Below are 16,352 nucleotides of genomic sequence, written 5' to 3' on the forward strand. Positions count from 1 at the left end.
TCTGCTGATTTGCTGTTGCCCCTACTTTTGTCTTCGCACCGGCCTGCTTCACTCATTCATTGTGCCTGTCTGACTACTACAGGCACTTGAGATTAACTTTGGATAGTCTATTATTTTTTTCCTGGGGTTAGATGAAATCTGTAGAAAATTAAATATTTGTATTACATTACCATGGCCCTATTAAAACTTTTAGTAGGTCATATATTCAAGGATGGTCACTAAAAAATGAGCTAGTGGGTTTGAGGTTCTGGTAGAGGATATTTTCTTTTACATTACTGTTACTTTATAGCTCAGGCAAGACATTTCTTTTAAAGTGTCCTGAGAAGTTTTGCTTCCATTGAAGAATTTGTGTATTTCTCCTCAAAGACAATGAGCAACTGTTTGTATTTACTTTTGTTTTTTTGGTTTTTGTTTGCTTCAGCTCCAGAAATCTCTAAGCCAAATTTATGGTTTAATTCTCATATTGTGTATTACACTGCATTACCTGCATATTCTTGTTCTAACTTTTTCTCTGGTGTTAACTTCCTAGCCTAGTTTCACTGGACCTCATTTTTCACATTTGCATTTTCCTATTTAACTGTATGTATTTACTGTGAGACATCTCAGATCACACATTCATAACCTTTTCTTGATTTGTTGCATTTCAAAAGATGGCTAGAGGATCTATTATATTTCAGTTCTCCTTAGGAAGTTACCATGGTTTCAGTTTTGAGTTTTCCTTGCTCTTGTTCCCATCCACTGCACATAATAATTATTCAGTTACATTGTAAGCTTTTGAGGAACCAGGACTTTTATGGTGATCTCATAGTCGCAGGGTCCAGCATAGCGCTTTTTATATAATGCCACCTGTTGTGTCGTGACACAATAATAACAACTACAGTAAAAAGTCATTTTTTATTTCAATTCCCTGGAATAAGGGGACTTATTTTTAATCTGTACCCACTGCTTGTCATCAAAAAGAATGAAACATCCATGTACATAGAGTAGATTTTACATACTTTATCATAAAACGAATGTGTTATATAAGACTTGGTGATAAAATTTTTCTCTAGTGATTAGGGTTGGAAAAGTAGCACTCTTGCCTTAAACTGTGAATTACTTTAGCTTCGCTTATCTTTCTATGAACCCTTATTTAATACCCTTGACACAGACTACATAAACTATGTATTATGATGGACAAAATATAAAAAATCAAAATTACAAATGCCTATATAAAATCTTTACAGTTTAATAAAAGGAGAATCTGCAGAAACTCTACTTAAGGGCATGAGTCTGTATATTTCTTAAACATGGCGACATGGAACCTAAGGCCATATTTATAGTTTGGATTAGCCATGCTTTGCTATGAAGAAAATGTTTTTCCTTAGTGTTAAGTAGGAGGCAGGCTGTTGGAGACACTTTCTTCATGACTGGGATCCCACGCCCTATGGCCAAGTTCAAGGCACTGTTTAATGGTTCTGTCCACAGTTGCATGCTCACTGCCACATTTCTAAAGTTAATCACTTACACTTAATTTCAAGCCATTTTTTACTTGAAAACTCTAAATGCCTCATTGAGGACAATACCTATAACATGTGCCAAGCCTCTGGTTTCAAAGTTCAGCTGATTTTGAGTTATTTGAGTGGACAAAAGGTTGAAAGATATCTTTCACAGCAGGGAAAGTGTAATTTTCCATGATTTTATGATATTTGGAAATAGTTGAAAAGATTTTTTCCATGAAATTTCCATAAATAAATTTTACCAGTGGAGTAACTTTGAGATGCCTTGGCAAAAATATTGAAAGTAACCCTTTCCCTCCTATCCATACTCCAGTCTCCAGCCTCATCCTCAGTGTGTACCTTTAGAGGGGAGAATCAAAGGTGACCCCAGGTTAAAACCCTGAACTTTCATGTTCAGACCAAGAGTATAGAAAGTTTTAGCTTCTAAAAAGTCTATTTGTGAGATTATAGCAAGAATCTCAATTCTATCATTTAATATTACATGTTTCAATAACAGTAATGTTGTCTGAGATCACTATCTTCTCCAGTTCTTTGCAGGGTCCTGCAGTACCTTCCTGATTGCGCAGCCATCTCACTTATCTGTGAAACTTACAGCAGACTTTTCCACATTTTTCGACTTTCTTTTCCATACACAGTTATTTCTGGCTTCCGGCCTCAAGACAATCCCATGGCAAGGCAATAGGGCATGATGACTTGAACTTCTTGTAGGATTTACCTCGGTGGCTACCAATGAATTTTTAGTGAGTATTTTTGTGTACTTTGGTCAAAGTTGTTTCAGTATGGATACGGACCTGCCAGGAGTTAGACTACAGCTCCCAAGGAGAGCAAATGGCCATAACGCATGTGTAGGAGCAAGTATACCTGTTAAGCCTTGTCCTTCCTTCACCCATCCACCTGCCCCCAGGACTAGTTTCCATTCTGACCCTAAGCAAATGTTTGGCTTTTGGGGAGAGAGGTGGGAGGTAGAGTTTTTGAGACTCGGTCCGGGGACTTTGATATGCTTGCTATTCCTGCCCTTCCATAGGTCTATGAAGTGTGTATTTATATTTTATGAGTGTCTTCTTTGAATTGTGCCACTCTATTTATCATCAATTCTTAGCCCTGTTGATCTTTTACCTTTTTTTCCTGTACTGTCATTATCTTCCAGAGACTGGCAGATGACCACTTCTACTGTCCACTCCCAGAGCCATTGTACTCATCTCCAATTCAGGCAGGTATCTTCCAGGAAACTCAAAGTGCCTGGTCGTTAACCTCTCTTTCTGGACTGACCCTGACGTCCATCACCCACTTCTCCCATTTCTCGGGGTGGGGTGGGGTCTCTCGTCCATCAGTCTATTCCATCGACCACCTCCTCTCTTCTTAAGGAAGTCTGTCATCTCTCCAAGTCTCCTGCCCGCTTCCCCAAAGCCCTACTGGACCCGGGTGTCTGTCCGTCGGTCTTCAGCCGCCTCGGCCGCTCTTTCGCCTCGACTGGCTGGACGTGGGTCTGTCCCGCGCCCGTGCTTCCATCCGTATCCCGCATGCCTCCGATTCAGTATGAACTTTACTCCAGCGGAGAGAGGAAGAGCGGGTGAGCGCGGGTACGAGTCTGGGAACCTGCAGCTGGTGTGGGACGCGGCTTGGGGTGCCAGCCGGGGTGGTCGTGCACGCGGGCCGGGGGCATCGCGGGCTGCCCTTTCCTATAAGGGGCCAAGCTGCCTCCGCCGCCGGGCGGGTGCCCGACGGACCGCGGCGGCGGCGGCGGCGGCGGCGGCGGCGGCGGCTGCGATTGGCTCAGGCGCCCCATCCGGGGACTGGGCTCGGCGCTGCTCGTTCGCCCTAAAGGTACCAATATGGCGGAGGTGAGCAGGGAAACCGGGCAGGGGCGGCCGGGCTGGACCGGGCGCCCGGCGGCCTCCCGCTGTCCCCGAGCCGGCCTGGGGGAGCCAGGCCTCTCCCGTGGCCCCACGGGAGGCGGCACGGCGGCGCGGGGGCTGCGGGGCGGCAACCGGCCGCGGCTGGGCCGACCGGGGGGCGGGAGCGGGCGCGGGAGCGGTCTCCCTCCGGGACTAGGCCGCGTCGGCTCCTGCCCCGACCCGACCGGACGACAGAACCAGACCCCAGGCAGTGGCCAGCTGCAGCTAGCCGCGGTCGGGGTACGGCGCCGTGTCGTACCCCGGGGCAGCTGACGCGGGCCGCTAGAGCCTGCGCGCCGCCTCCCCGGGCCGGGGTGGGTGGAAACCGGCCGAGCACCCCCCTCCGCGAGCGGATTGCAAAGACGGGAGCGGGCTGCGCCCGTGCCCTGCGGGAGAAGTACTCTGTGCTCCTGGCCCACCGGGTCCGGGCTGCGGTGCAAAGGAACCTCACATTCCACTTTGCTCCGGGCGCGAAGGCGAGCGGGATGCACGGCTGCTGGGCTCCGCGGGAGGCGAGCGGGACTCCGGGTTCCGCAGCTCTGGAGATGCGGGAGCCTTGAGAGTGAAGGGGGACGATCAAGACTCTCTACTCTCTTCCAGGGGCTCTCGGTAGCCCCACTTTCCTGTGGGCTAACTAAGGGAGGCAAGACGAGCGAAGCTGTCCTGGCCATGTCCCCCGAGACTTGTGAGCTGGGGTGGGGGGAGGGGGTAGCGCACCAGGAGCCCCTCGGCAGGAACTCGCTGGGGAGAGGGGCTCACTAGCAGGCCTGGGGAGGGACTGAACACCCTGGAAAGAACCAGAATCTCTGCGACCGAAGTGCTGCGTCTCCGGATTCGGGAGAGAGGATGGGGGTTTGCGCTTCGGTTTTGGGAAGAGTGTCCGGTCGCGAGCTGGCCTACGCTCGGCGATAGAAGACAGCCCCGAAGTTGGGGCCCTCGGGTCCCAGGGGGTGGACTAGGTGCTCGGAGGGCGATTCTCTTTCAGGAAAAGGAGTATGTTGCGAGGTGGTGTTTGGGGCCGTGGAGAGCCGAGCGGGATTTGGGGTACTGCTGAGATACTAGGGGTGGGGGACCGATGTTGCGAATCTACTGCTCTGGGTTTTGCATCTTCGCTTTGTAACTTCCTGAGCTCCAAGGGGCTGCTTGGAGTTGCCTGTTACGCTCCCGGCTTTATCCCGGGTCTACGAGTTTGTACACTGGGAATTCGGGGAGGAAGGCGAAGCAGCCAAGAGGGGCCCGAAAGGGGCCGGGAGCAATTGGAACGAAGCTACGTCTTGCACTTTTGGCAGCTGCGGTAGAGCGCTGGGCTCCGCCTCCTCTGCGCCCTGTTGCTGGCGCTGCCTTTTCCCCCGGCTTTGCGATCTAACCGCACGTTTTCTTCTCTCTCCTAGGCTTCTTTTGGAAGTTCGAGCCCAGGTTTGTCCTTTTTCTTACCTCTTCAGTGGGTCCCAAAGGGTAATGGGGGCTCAAAGATCTCTTGCTAAAGGTTTTCCCACAAAAATTTGTCCTGCGAGCTTTTCGTCACTCGTTTTACGTTTCAGTGTACGTTTTGGTAATTAAATTGGGGAAGGAACAGCTCTATTGACCTTTCTTTTTTTTGTTTGTTGAAAACATATTTGTTACAGAGCTGCTAACAGACAAGTGTTCTTTTTAAGTAGTATATCTTTCGTACATATCTTGTCTTTCTTTTTCTCCAAGCCCGAAACACTTAATCCCAAATCATCCTTCCACAACTTTAGGAATTTAGTTTAGATTTTAATTTTTTTTTCTAGAAATCAACTCTTTAATTTGTCAGAACTTTAGAGTTGCTTATATTGCTTATTAACCATGACTCTCATCTCCCCTTATTTTGTCTCACATATTTTTCATGATTGAGGAATGTCTATAGATGGTGTTAAAATTGAAATTTGAGAGTTAAGTAAAGCTGCCTTAATCAAAAGAAACAGAATCTCCAAGTTTGGCACAGGAAGGTGGTAATATAGAATTTTGGAGGTGAGACAACCTTAGATCATCTAGGACAGTGTTTATTAGTCTTTTGGGGGCGGGAACCTCCTGTTAGGATCTGATGAAAGCAAGGAACTCTCTCCATAACTCTGTACATATACATAATTGCACACGATTTGGGGCTTGTGGAACCCTTGAAGCCCATCCATAGTGAGGACCTTTCCTCTTAAACTAAAATGTAAGGATAGCTTTGTTCCAATTTCTCATCCCCTTTCCAGCCTCTTCTTGGCTGCCTCTTTTCTCTCACAGGGTCTCCAGGAAAGGGCCTCTGAACTAGTCCAAGTCCCTTATTTTACACTTGAGGAGACTTTTAAGTAACTACTGAGAGTTACCTAGTTTAATAGAGCCTGGACGAGCTCCCAAGTCTTACATTACAACATGTTGCTTTAGAGCGAGTAGTCGATTTCCTTGCATATTTGTGTATTTAGTCGACTTTTGGGTTCTCCCTTGATTATCATTTAAGGTATTATGAAATAGTTAACACCAAGTAGAAGAAATTCTACCTGGTTATTTTAAAAATAGCTGTCTATCTCTTTACATTTAAAAATCATTTTAAAACATTTCTCTAATTTTGAGACTTTTTATGACATTTCAGGAAAAGAATATTTACACGATGCCAAACATCTGGGTGATAATGCAATTTTTCCATTTTGTGTCACTGTCTGCTTTGAAGAAGTTGCAATCTAAAAAGCAAAACCACTTGGTTTTGGTGTTTAAACAAATTTATAACCTGCTTTTAATTGATTAGCCAATTTTAAAGGGAATTTTATAGCCGGAAGAGATTCGAGGTCATTTAAGCCACCCCTATGTGTTTTACAAATGAAAAACTGGACCTAGGCCCAGAAGTTTAAATGACTTGCCTCAGGTCCCAGAAAGCCAGGACAAAGCCAAGAGTAGACCCTGAGGCCTTTCATTTCTGGCCCTTATTGAATACCTTCCACTTTAATAGAGAGCCTGCTGCGCCAGGTGATAGGAGGATTACAAAAGAGGGCAGAACTCTGCCCTCAGAGAAGTAGAAAAGTTACCATCTAATTCTCTCCCTGACACTCTGGCATACCACAGAGGTTTCCAGGAATTCCTCAAAGAAAAAAAAAATGTAATGGTGAATATTCTGCTCTTGAGCTATATAATAAATTTTTTCTTTAAAATTAAGTTAAATTGCCAATACTTTGTTTTAAAATGAGCAGATAATATTTTTCAACATTAAAAATTATAATGTAAATCTCCTAAATAATTACGTTCCATAGAAATTGTATTATTTTTGGAACTAAAGATCAAAGTTCTTCAAACTTATAATTAAAAACATTGAATTATATCCATACTTCTTTACATATTGAAAATTTTTTGGTCTAGTTCAGTATTTTGTTAATGATCTCACACTGTCTTTAAATGTTTGAAATTTCAAAATGTAAAATAGCTTGACTAAAAATAGATCAAACTTTTTATGTTGAATGTTCCACTTCCTTCACCCGAAGATTCTGATACTTCTTTCCTTCCCTGTTCTGAGTGTCATTGGTCTGATTGAATTGGATAAAACAAATGGAGACATTCTCGTTTTTCATAATTTGATTTTATTCTCTTGGGATTTTAGATCTTATTTTTTCCCACTTGGTTTCAGACTATCCTGTTAACTTCACATTTGCCATTAAAATGAATTATAATTTTATAAAATCTTTTAATCCTTCTGACATTTTTGTATTGCTTTTGGACAAATGTATTAAATTAATGCATAAGCAAATTTGACTTTTCTATTAGAACATTTATTTTGGGCGGGGGGGACCATTCCATTTATAAGTCACTTTGCTGCTAATATAAGTCTTACTCTCATGGATTGGACTTATAAAAAAGTGTTGTTAAATTACTTTGCTTTGTTCTTTTGCTGGTTCGAGTATCTTTTCAAAACTATGGTCTTTATAAGCTGTAAAATATATAGTAAGTGCATTTAATAAAGCTCACATATAAACATTAAAAGGAACTGGCAGAACACAAGTTATATATTTTTTTGTAAATAGCCTTATGAACTTATAAAGTGATTGAGTTTATTTTATTCCAGTTGGGTCTTTGTCTTCTGAGGATCATGATTTTGACCCCACTGCTGAGATGTTGGTCCATGACTATGATGACGAAAGAACTCTTGAAGAAGAGGAAATGATGGATGAGGGTAAAAACTTCAGTTCTGAAATTGAAGACTTAGAAAAGGTAAAGGGTTTTACTTTAGCATTTTAATACGAACTTTTAGTAACAATTTTGAAATTTCGTTGTAAATTATTTTATAGTCTACCTGAAATAAAAATAGGATTGGCATTAAAAAAAAATAGGATCGGCATCTTTTTCACCTTTTACAGAATGTCACTGATTTTTCTCATTGTTTTGGAGGATAGACTAATATGTACATTTTATTTAATTTTTCAAATTTATTTTATATCTGTTAACCTAATTTTTACATTTTTACCAGAACAATGACGTAGCTACATGTGGTCATCTTACAGATCTAGACAGCTGTAGGCCCTAAACTTAGTTCTGAATCTTAGCCCAGCCTTCTTTGCATTATACCACACTATTGTAGAGGGTTAAACTTGAATTTAACTAAGCACTGCAATAGATACAAGGAGAAGTCTTTTCCTTCAGATTATCTGCTAGAATACTATAAGAAAATTAAAGAAGAAAAAAATTTTACTCTTTTAAAATGTAAATTGATGATAACCCATTTTCTACTCTCAGTCATCTTTTAAAAAGTTGGCAGGAATAAATGTAGTTTATAACTTTTTAAACTGAAAATCAATATAAATTCAAATGAACTGAATTTTAAACACATATTTGTATCAGGACTACAAAGAGAGACTTCCATATAGGTCATTTTGAAAAAATGTAGAGTTATAGTTATCTATAAATTAACTACTTGCAAATCTTTCTTTCATCAGACCAGAATAACAAAACCTTTCAAGTATACTATTGAATAATAATAAACCTTTAAATTTTCATACTTCTTTTTCTTCAAGACAACAAAGCACATTCTTACATAATCTTTTCTGCTACCTTTGTGAGGCAGGGGTGGGCTATCATTGCATTTCTTCCCTTATGTTAATACACAAGGAAACAGAAGGCAGACTTAGGGCTTAGACCCCAGGCTTGCTTTGGTAGGCCTGAAAATTTCTAAGCACATTCATTTGTTTGACAAATTAATCTAGCACAGTTGCAGTTACATATTAGTCATTTAAAACAAATATATATTTCCTGTAAAAGCCAAACATACTTGAGAATATAGAGGTGAAGTTGTTAGGAAATCTTCAAGAAGAGAAGTCTTCCCTATTCTTTCAGGGGTGATGATAAAATGTTGCCTGTTGATGAGAAAAGATGCCAAAGAGTCTTGAGCTCTGCCTTGGCTTTATTCAGGCACTTTCCTATCTCTTATGCATGGGAAACCTAGAATAACTGAGAGTTATAGTCCAGCTAACATGATCACTAAGCCCAAGACTGTGGTAGGTCCTGGGATTGCAAAAATGAGCAACTTGACAATGTTTCCGAGTTCTAGAAGCTTATAGTCTAGTGTGGAGTGACAAATGAGAACAAAGATTTTTAATATGATATGCTAAGAGCTAAGAAAGTGGTAAGCAGTGAGAGCTATGGAAGAAAAAATATACATATTTAATAAAAGATGTTTAGCCCTATGTGGAAGTTCATGGAAGGCTTCTTAGTTACTTCTCTCCTGTAGATTTTTAAGTCAGGACACTGCTTTGGGCATAGGGCAAAAATCCCAGATGTTTTCATAATGCACCTTCCTTGATTATGTGTTTGTTGTTAAAGATAGGGAGACAGCAGTCTAGTTACAGCATGACATAAATGATATAAATGTGGTAGACTGCATTTTAGCCATGCAAATAGCTGTTTTTTCAATAAAAATTTCATGTAATGTGTTAACTCATTGACTACTTCAGCATGAGTAATCTTGTAGAGATTTTTATGGGCTGGCAAAATTTTCAGATTTACAGGTTTTATTCTTCTAGAGATTGTAGTAATAACTACTTTGATCTGTGTTTAGTGAGTTTTAAAAGGAAATTAGAGAAGATATAATCAACAGCAAAGAGTTGCTCACCCGTTCACAGAAATATCTAGTTCTATTCCTGCGATTTTCATTTGTTTAGTAAACACTGGTAATTAAATCTTTGCTTTGTAATGGTATCTATCACTGAATTTGTAGATTCAGAAAAATTATAGGCCTTTAAATATTTCAGCTTCTCTGTACTTGGATAGTTTTGTTTATTGGCTTTTTATCAAATTCTTGATAATCGGGACAAAATAATACAGATGATCTTTAAGCAAATTCTACTGAAGACCTAAGAGCTGTGTCTCCACACAGAAGACTGATCCTTCTCATTGAGCAAGGGTCAAGAGGAGCTATTTCTAAAAGTGACTGACACCCACTTCCCCTGAACTGTGATTCTTTTCCATAGTAAAGCATACTGTGTAGATGTGCTCTGGATTCTTTATTAGTTTAATAAAGCATGAAAATGAATAAAAGAAACAGTAGATAGAGTCACAAATATAAAAAGAGTAAGGATCATTTAATTTTTTGAAGAAATTTGAAATTATTTCTACATAACTTAAAATAATGTATTCTATTAATCTTGTATTGAAACAAGGATTTAGATACTGGTATATGTTAATAGTCTTACGGACTAGATGTTAATGTTCATTTTCAAAATTTACACTGTTTCTTTAGCTGCAAATAAACTCGATAGTTTGTAGACTGTAAATATGACGTATATTTTGGCAATTTTTAGTACCTTATTTGGTATGGAAAATTAGAGGTACAAAATCGATTTGCCTATAGCAACGCTTTGGTAAGTATAAAAGATAGATTATATGACTAGATTGTTGTTATTAAACATTAAAATAAGGTTTATGTCATGTCTTTCTATATCTTAATTTATTCACGTTACTATTTCCTGAAAAGTTTTATTAAATAGTCCTAGATTTAGAGCTATAACTTTTTAAAAAGTCCTTTACATTTCTTTTATTAATATATAGATTTCCCCCTGATATTTATAGTGAAACGAGAAAGTAGAAATCACCTTTGTACCACTTAGACATTGGTGTTCTTTTTTTTAAGCATTTGAAAAAGTTATGTGTATGCTTTTTTGCAGCCCATATTTTAAGATATCAGACTAGTGTCTATTAAAATTGATCTGCACTTCACTTAGACAACCTCATTTGACCCATCTAACCACACCATCAGGTGTGTCAGATGAGTATTAGCATTATTTCCTTGGCCTTGTTGATTGTGAGATGTGCCATAAATTTCGAAATCAATAGATGGAGCAAGGAAGAACACTACTATGAGAAATCTGTACATCGGTATTGGGATGCATCCTGATTTCTGATATGTGAGGATATGTATCATAGAATCAAGGAAATTGTGGTATTTTTCTATTTATAGATGAGGAGATTGAGGGGAGAAAAGCTGGGTGATTTGCCCACGGTAATAGCAATTAGTGAGTACTCTGCCTTTATTATTTTTTATTTTTTTTATTTTTTATTTTTTGTTTTTTATTTATTTTATCTTTTCTTTTTATTAAGTTTATTGGGGTAACATTGGTTAATTCAATTATATAATTTTCAGGTGTACATTATAATTTGACATCTGCATATTCTATTGTGTGTTTACCACCCAAAGTCCAGTTTCCTTCAGCTACCATATATTTGACTCCTTTTACCCTGTCTACCTCCCCACTCCTGCCTAGATTCCATCCCTGCTGCCCTCAGTTTATTCTTCTGCTTATTTTTTATTTCTCCACCGCTCTACCCTTTGTAACCACTAGTCTATTGTCCATGTCCATGAGTCTCTGTCTTGTTTTATATCCCACATATAAGTGATATCATGTCATTTTCAACTTTTTCCATCTGACTTATTTCGCTTAGCATGATCATCCCGAGGTCTATCCATGTTGTTGCAAATGGCAGTATTTCATCTCTTCTTATGACTGAGTACTCTGCCTTTAAATCTTTTTCTCTTCCTGATATAAACTCTTCAACTTATGAAACAATTCATTAAATGTGCCCCTTAAAATTTAAATAGGTTCAACAAAATACCTGAGAAAAAGACAGGAAAATCTTCATACCTGGGGTAAGGTGCTAGATCAAACTTCTAATCTGATCTAGTCACCACACATCCTCAGAGACTTTGAAATTTACTAATCTAGTTTTGAAAAAATGTCTTTTATGCTTTAAAGCACTAAGTGCTTTATTAATAGGTTCTATTAGAAAGCTCACTCGCGAAGTGCCTCACAGACTGAGTGCATCTTTTCCAGTTGTGCTTTAAAGTTTTAGGAAAGATTATTTCTGTGTTTTAGAACCAGGCCCCTTTAGAGGACTATACAGTGTTAGCCCTTGAACGTATTAATGAGATGTCCAGTAATTTGGTCACTTTCTCCCTCAACAGATGATCATGCTTTATAGAGTAGGGTTTTTATAGGTGACTACCTGGAACCTCTTTTTCGCCCCACGCATACAAACTGAAACTTCTATACTCATTCTTCCTTTTTTCTCTCTTGTCCCAGAAGTATCTGCCACATCCCAGGCTAATGCCTAGATTCCATCCCTACTGCCCTCAGTTTATTTTTCTACTATTTTTTATTTCAGCATAGAATCTTACTTGTACATTTTCCACATTTGGAAGAAATTCTCTTTTGACCCTGTGTCGCCCTTAATCATTCTTCTTTTAAAGTTATGTACTTTCCCTTCTTCCATTCAGTCCTCAGCTTTGCTTCTCCCAACAGACTGTAAGGTCAAATTCCTAATTGACAGAAACTAAGAATTCATGTCTGTCTTTATCTCACTTGATTTCTCTTTGCTCTTTGACCCAGGTCACCATCCTTGGTATCTCCATACTTGCTTCTTCCTAAACTTTCATAATCCTGCTTTCTTCTAGTTCTACTTTTACTCTCTGGTGTCTTCTTTTATCATATTAATGGGCTTCCCCCCTGCCCACCCCCCATTTTAATTGATGGTATTTCTCAGGGTTCTAGCTTTTGTTTTCTTACTCTGTATTCTTTTTCTGGATAATCAAGTTCAAGCCCATTACTACGACTTTTATCTTAGATCATCATCTAACGTCTCACCATCCACCCTCAAGTTTGTCTTGTGTTTCTGTCTTATGATAATATATAGCTATTTAGCATTCTCAGGCCAGAAATGGGCAATTCATTTAGATACCGTGCCACTTTCATTCACTCTATCAAGTAAGTCATTCTATTTTTTAAATTTCGCTTGGATAATTCCCTTTTTTAATTCAGGCTCTCATTCTTTACTCTCCCTAGAATGTTATTTCCAGAACGCAAATCATGTTTAAAATTTCTAGACATATCCCGTTGCCTATAGGGTAATACATCTGAAAGTTCTGAAAGCATATATCCCCTTCTTTCTCTACCTTCTCCCTGAGTGAGCTCACCAGCTCTATGGCTTTAAATATCATCTAGATGCTAATGAATGCCAGATTTATATCTTTAGCCCAGCCTAATCCTCTGAGCTCCAGGCTCCTGGCCAATTTGACTTTTCCGCTTGGATATTTTGTTGTCCTTTCAAACTTAACTTGTGCCCTGTGTAGAACTCTTAACTTTTTCTTTAAAGCTCTTTCCCTTCTCTAGTCTTTTCTGTATTAGTAAAAGTTACCACCATTTGCTAAGCAATTGCTTAGATAGAAATCTGGGAGTCATCTTTCCCTCTCCCTTACAGTCCCACATCCGAAAACCCATTTGATTGCACCTCAGAATATGTGTTATCTCTTCACTTTCCTCTGTGTATACATCCCTACCCTAACCCAGCATGATGGTCCTGTATGATCTCCCAGGAAGAACTGTTAGCTCTCTGCCTCCCCAAACTTTTCTTCCTGTAGCTGCCAGCATTTAAGAAGAAATAAAGTCATCACCTCTTTTTATAATTCTCCAGGGGCCTCCTGTTGTCCTGGGAATAAAGGATACTCCTCGTCTTCTCCTATGGCCCTATGAAAATAGGCCTCCTACACTATTCTGTATTTCAGGACTCTGTTTATTTCCTTTGTATTCATAATAATTGGTAGTTCTATATTTGTGTTTTGTCAGTATCCCCTTAGACTGTGAGTGGTAGAAAGGTAAGATCTGTGTTTCATAGAGCACCTGACACAGTGGCCTCCTGGCACACAGTCACTACTCAGTGTTTCTGATGACAGACAAATCCCTAGTACACAACCCTCATCTATCAAATGCTTCTTCATCTTTCAAGTTTTAGCTCAGTCTTTGCCCTCTGTATGGTACCTCCCTACCCTATACCATTATTCCTAGAGTATAAGTCTTCCCTTCTTTGTACCCACCAATTTATAGCACCATTTCCAGAATCAATTATTGCAGCCATCACATTATATTATAGTTATTAACTTATCAATCTCTTTTAGTAAGACTAAATTCCTTGAAAGTAGGAATTTTTCTATAAAGTCTATATTCTACATTTCTATATTCATAGCTGGTAGCTTTCCGCCCAGTACCAGATAGAACCCAATAAATGCTATATTGACGGGAAGGTGGATAATGCATGTATGATGAGTGCAGATTTTCATCTCTGCAGCTCATGGAGGGAATCTGAAACTGTGAGATTTTGGACAAATACTGCTGGCAGGTGGTTGGCAAACACTGCAACCTAGTCTTCTATTATATGATAACCAGTATGAGCCAGAGGGGATGGGCTGCATGGACTCTTCAAGGAGCGGTACTAGAGAGATTCTAAATCTAGTTCTGGGCACCTTTGAGGGGTTCTTTAATTCATGAGGCTTACCCATGGCATTAAGTGAACCTCTGTCCATCCTGACCATACAACTCAATGTGCGTTAACTCCCTGCTACCAAAGCAGCTTTTTACTGATTTCAGTCTCAAGCTAAAAGGATTTTATGTGTGACATGATTGGTGTGGTCATTGGAAAGGCACATTTCCCACTGCAAATTTACAAATTGGCACTTTCTGTTCTATATTCTGTTTATTTAGCATGAGTCTGCTTTAATCAGGCACAGTGAAAAGTGTAAGTTCCATACCTACAAAGGTGAGGGCCAGATTCCCCAGCTCCTGCATTCTCTGTGGATCCTGGTGGGCAGTTAGCTGGTCTCTAGGAGTCATCACTGGCTCATCTCAGCATACTTTGTGACCAGTTGTGGGCATGTTTTGCACACTCTGCGTTAGCATTTTCACGCTGTTCGCTTCATGACTTAGATATTTTGTCTTAAACTAAACCAATAAGCAAGGGTTAAAAATGAATCTCTTAATAGATTGACATAAACATATTAAAAATATTTTTTCAGGCAAATATGTTTCATTTTTTAAAATAACTGATGGCAAAATAAAATATTTACATTACATACATCTTAAAAAGATTTAACAAATTAAGTTGTCTGTGGATATATTGTTTTGTACTTATTCGAATAATTATAAATAGTTTCATACACTTTAGTAGTTGAATTAAAATATTTTTAAAAATACAGTTGACCCTTGAACACTGTGGGGGTTATGAGTGGTTGATCCCTGCCCCACTGCACAGTCAAAAACCATGTATAATTTTTGATTCCCTAAAATCTCTACTAATAGCCTATTGTTGACCAGAAGCCTTATTGTTAATATAAACAGCCAATTAATATATATTCTGTATGTATTATAGACTGCATTCTTATAATGAAGTAAGCTACAGAATAGAAAATGTTATTAAAATCATAAGGTTTGTGAGTTTTTCACAAATTTGTCACAAATCTCTAAAAATTTTTTCAATGTATTTGTTGAAAAAAATCCATGACTAAGTGGACCCATGCAGTTCAAACCCATGTTGTTCAAGGATCAACTGTACAATACTTATTTTCAGATAGAATAGTCGGGGCAAGAACAGTGACTGGGTGTCAGCATGTGGCATGCATAGATACTCATAACACAGGCAGCAGTATAGCCAGAGTATGTAATTTTGTCAAAGCAATGTAGCCAGTAAGAGGACTGTGGATCCTGGGATTCAAACCTAGTACTAAGACTCAGTTTTCTCATCTATTAGATGGTGGTAATAATACAAATTTCACTAGATAGCTTTTGGAGAGGGGAAGTATAGAAGATAGATGTAAAAGGATTATAAATGGATAATTGTGTTTTGAACATTAATATATAAATATTGTTGATGTTAGTAAATGCTGAGTAAAGGTTTCCTATCAGGTATCTCCTAATTAACATGAAGAATAAACCAAGTGGTAAACTGTTAATTGTGGGGGAACAAGCTGAAAATTACATGAAGTTTTTGACTGATTAATTAGAAATGTTTTCAAGGAAAACCTTTATACCAGTGTGAAAGCTAAAAAAAAAAAAAAAAAGTCTTCATTAAAGCAAAAATTTGAGGAGTTTTTTGAAAAATGAAGTGATTGATGCTAGAAAATAAAAACTAAGATATTAATTATTAGGCTTATATTAATGTACTAATAACAGCTCTAGGTGTTTGAGACTGTTTTCTAGCAATAGCCAAAAAAGAAAAACTAAAACTCGGCTTTGATTTGATACTGCTGTCTTGCTAACGCACGTTATGAACATTAGGGGTATCATACTTTATCTGCATTTCTGTACTGTGACATCTCCTAAGTTCATGTTTGTACCCTGGCTTGATAGGAAGGAAACATGCCTCTAGAAGATTTACTGGCATTCTATGGCTATGAACCTACAATTCCAGCAGTTGCAAATTCCAGTACAAATAGCTCCCCAAGTGAACTTGCAGATGAACTACCAGATATGACACTAGACAAAGTAAGTACAGTCATTCAAAAGAAAAATTCCAGCTACATCACCACTGACTTTTTTAGAGTTTCCTTAATTTAAAAAATTTCATAACTCTGAAATGAAACTTATCAACCCATTGCTGTTATCATTTTGGTGACTGATTTAAGTATTCTTTGACTTTGATCACAGTACTTTAA

The 16,352-nt window shown here is 39.1% G+C and overlaps 1 protein-coding gene across 3 annotated transcripts in view; it reads left to right on the forward strand.

Moving 5' to 3' along the window:
- The first annotated feature begins 3,054 nt into the window (after positions 1-3,054).
- MIER3 (MIER family member 3) overlaps positions 3,055-16,352 on the forward strand; it is a 30,973-nt gene continuing 17,675 nt past the window's right edge. The window contains exons 1-4 of one of the 3 annotated variants that reach the window (XM_023537196.1): positions 3,055-3,079; positions 4,786-4,810; positions 7,452-7,597; positions 16,048-16,182. In XM_023537196.1, the coding sequence (XP_023392964.1) occupies positions 7,499-7,597; positions 16,048-16,182 (234 nt within the window). In that variant the 5' untranslated portion in view covers positions 3,055-3,079; positions 4,786-4,810; positions 7,452-7,498. Of the gene's footprint in view, positions 3,080-3,213; positions 3,341-4,785; positions 4,811-7,451; positions 7,598-16,047; positions 16,183-16,352 lie in introns of those variants that run through there. The other 2 variants (XM_011371044.2, XM_023537197.1) reach the window with 2 other exon arrangements.

This window comes from Pteropus vampyrus, unplaced genomic scaffold, assembly GCF_000151845.1.
Source record: "Pteropus vampyrus isolate Shadow unplaced genomic scaffold, Pvam_2.0 Scaffold181, whole genome shotgun sequence".
In the NCBI taxonomy this organism is placed as follows: domain Eukaryota; kingdom Metazoa; phylum Chordata; class Mammalia; order Chiroptera; family Pteropodidae; genus Pteropus; species Pteropus vampyrus.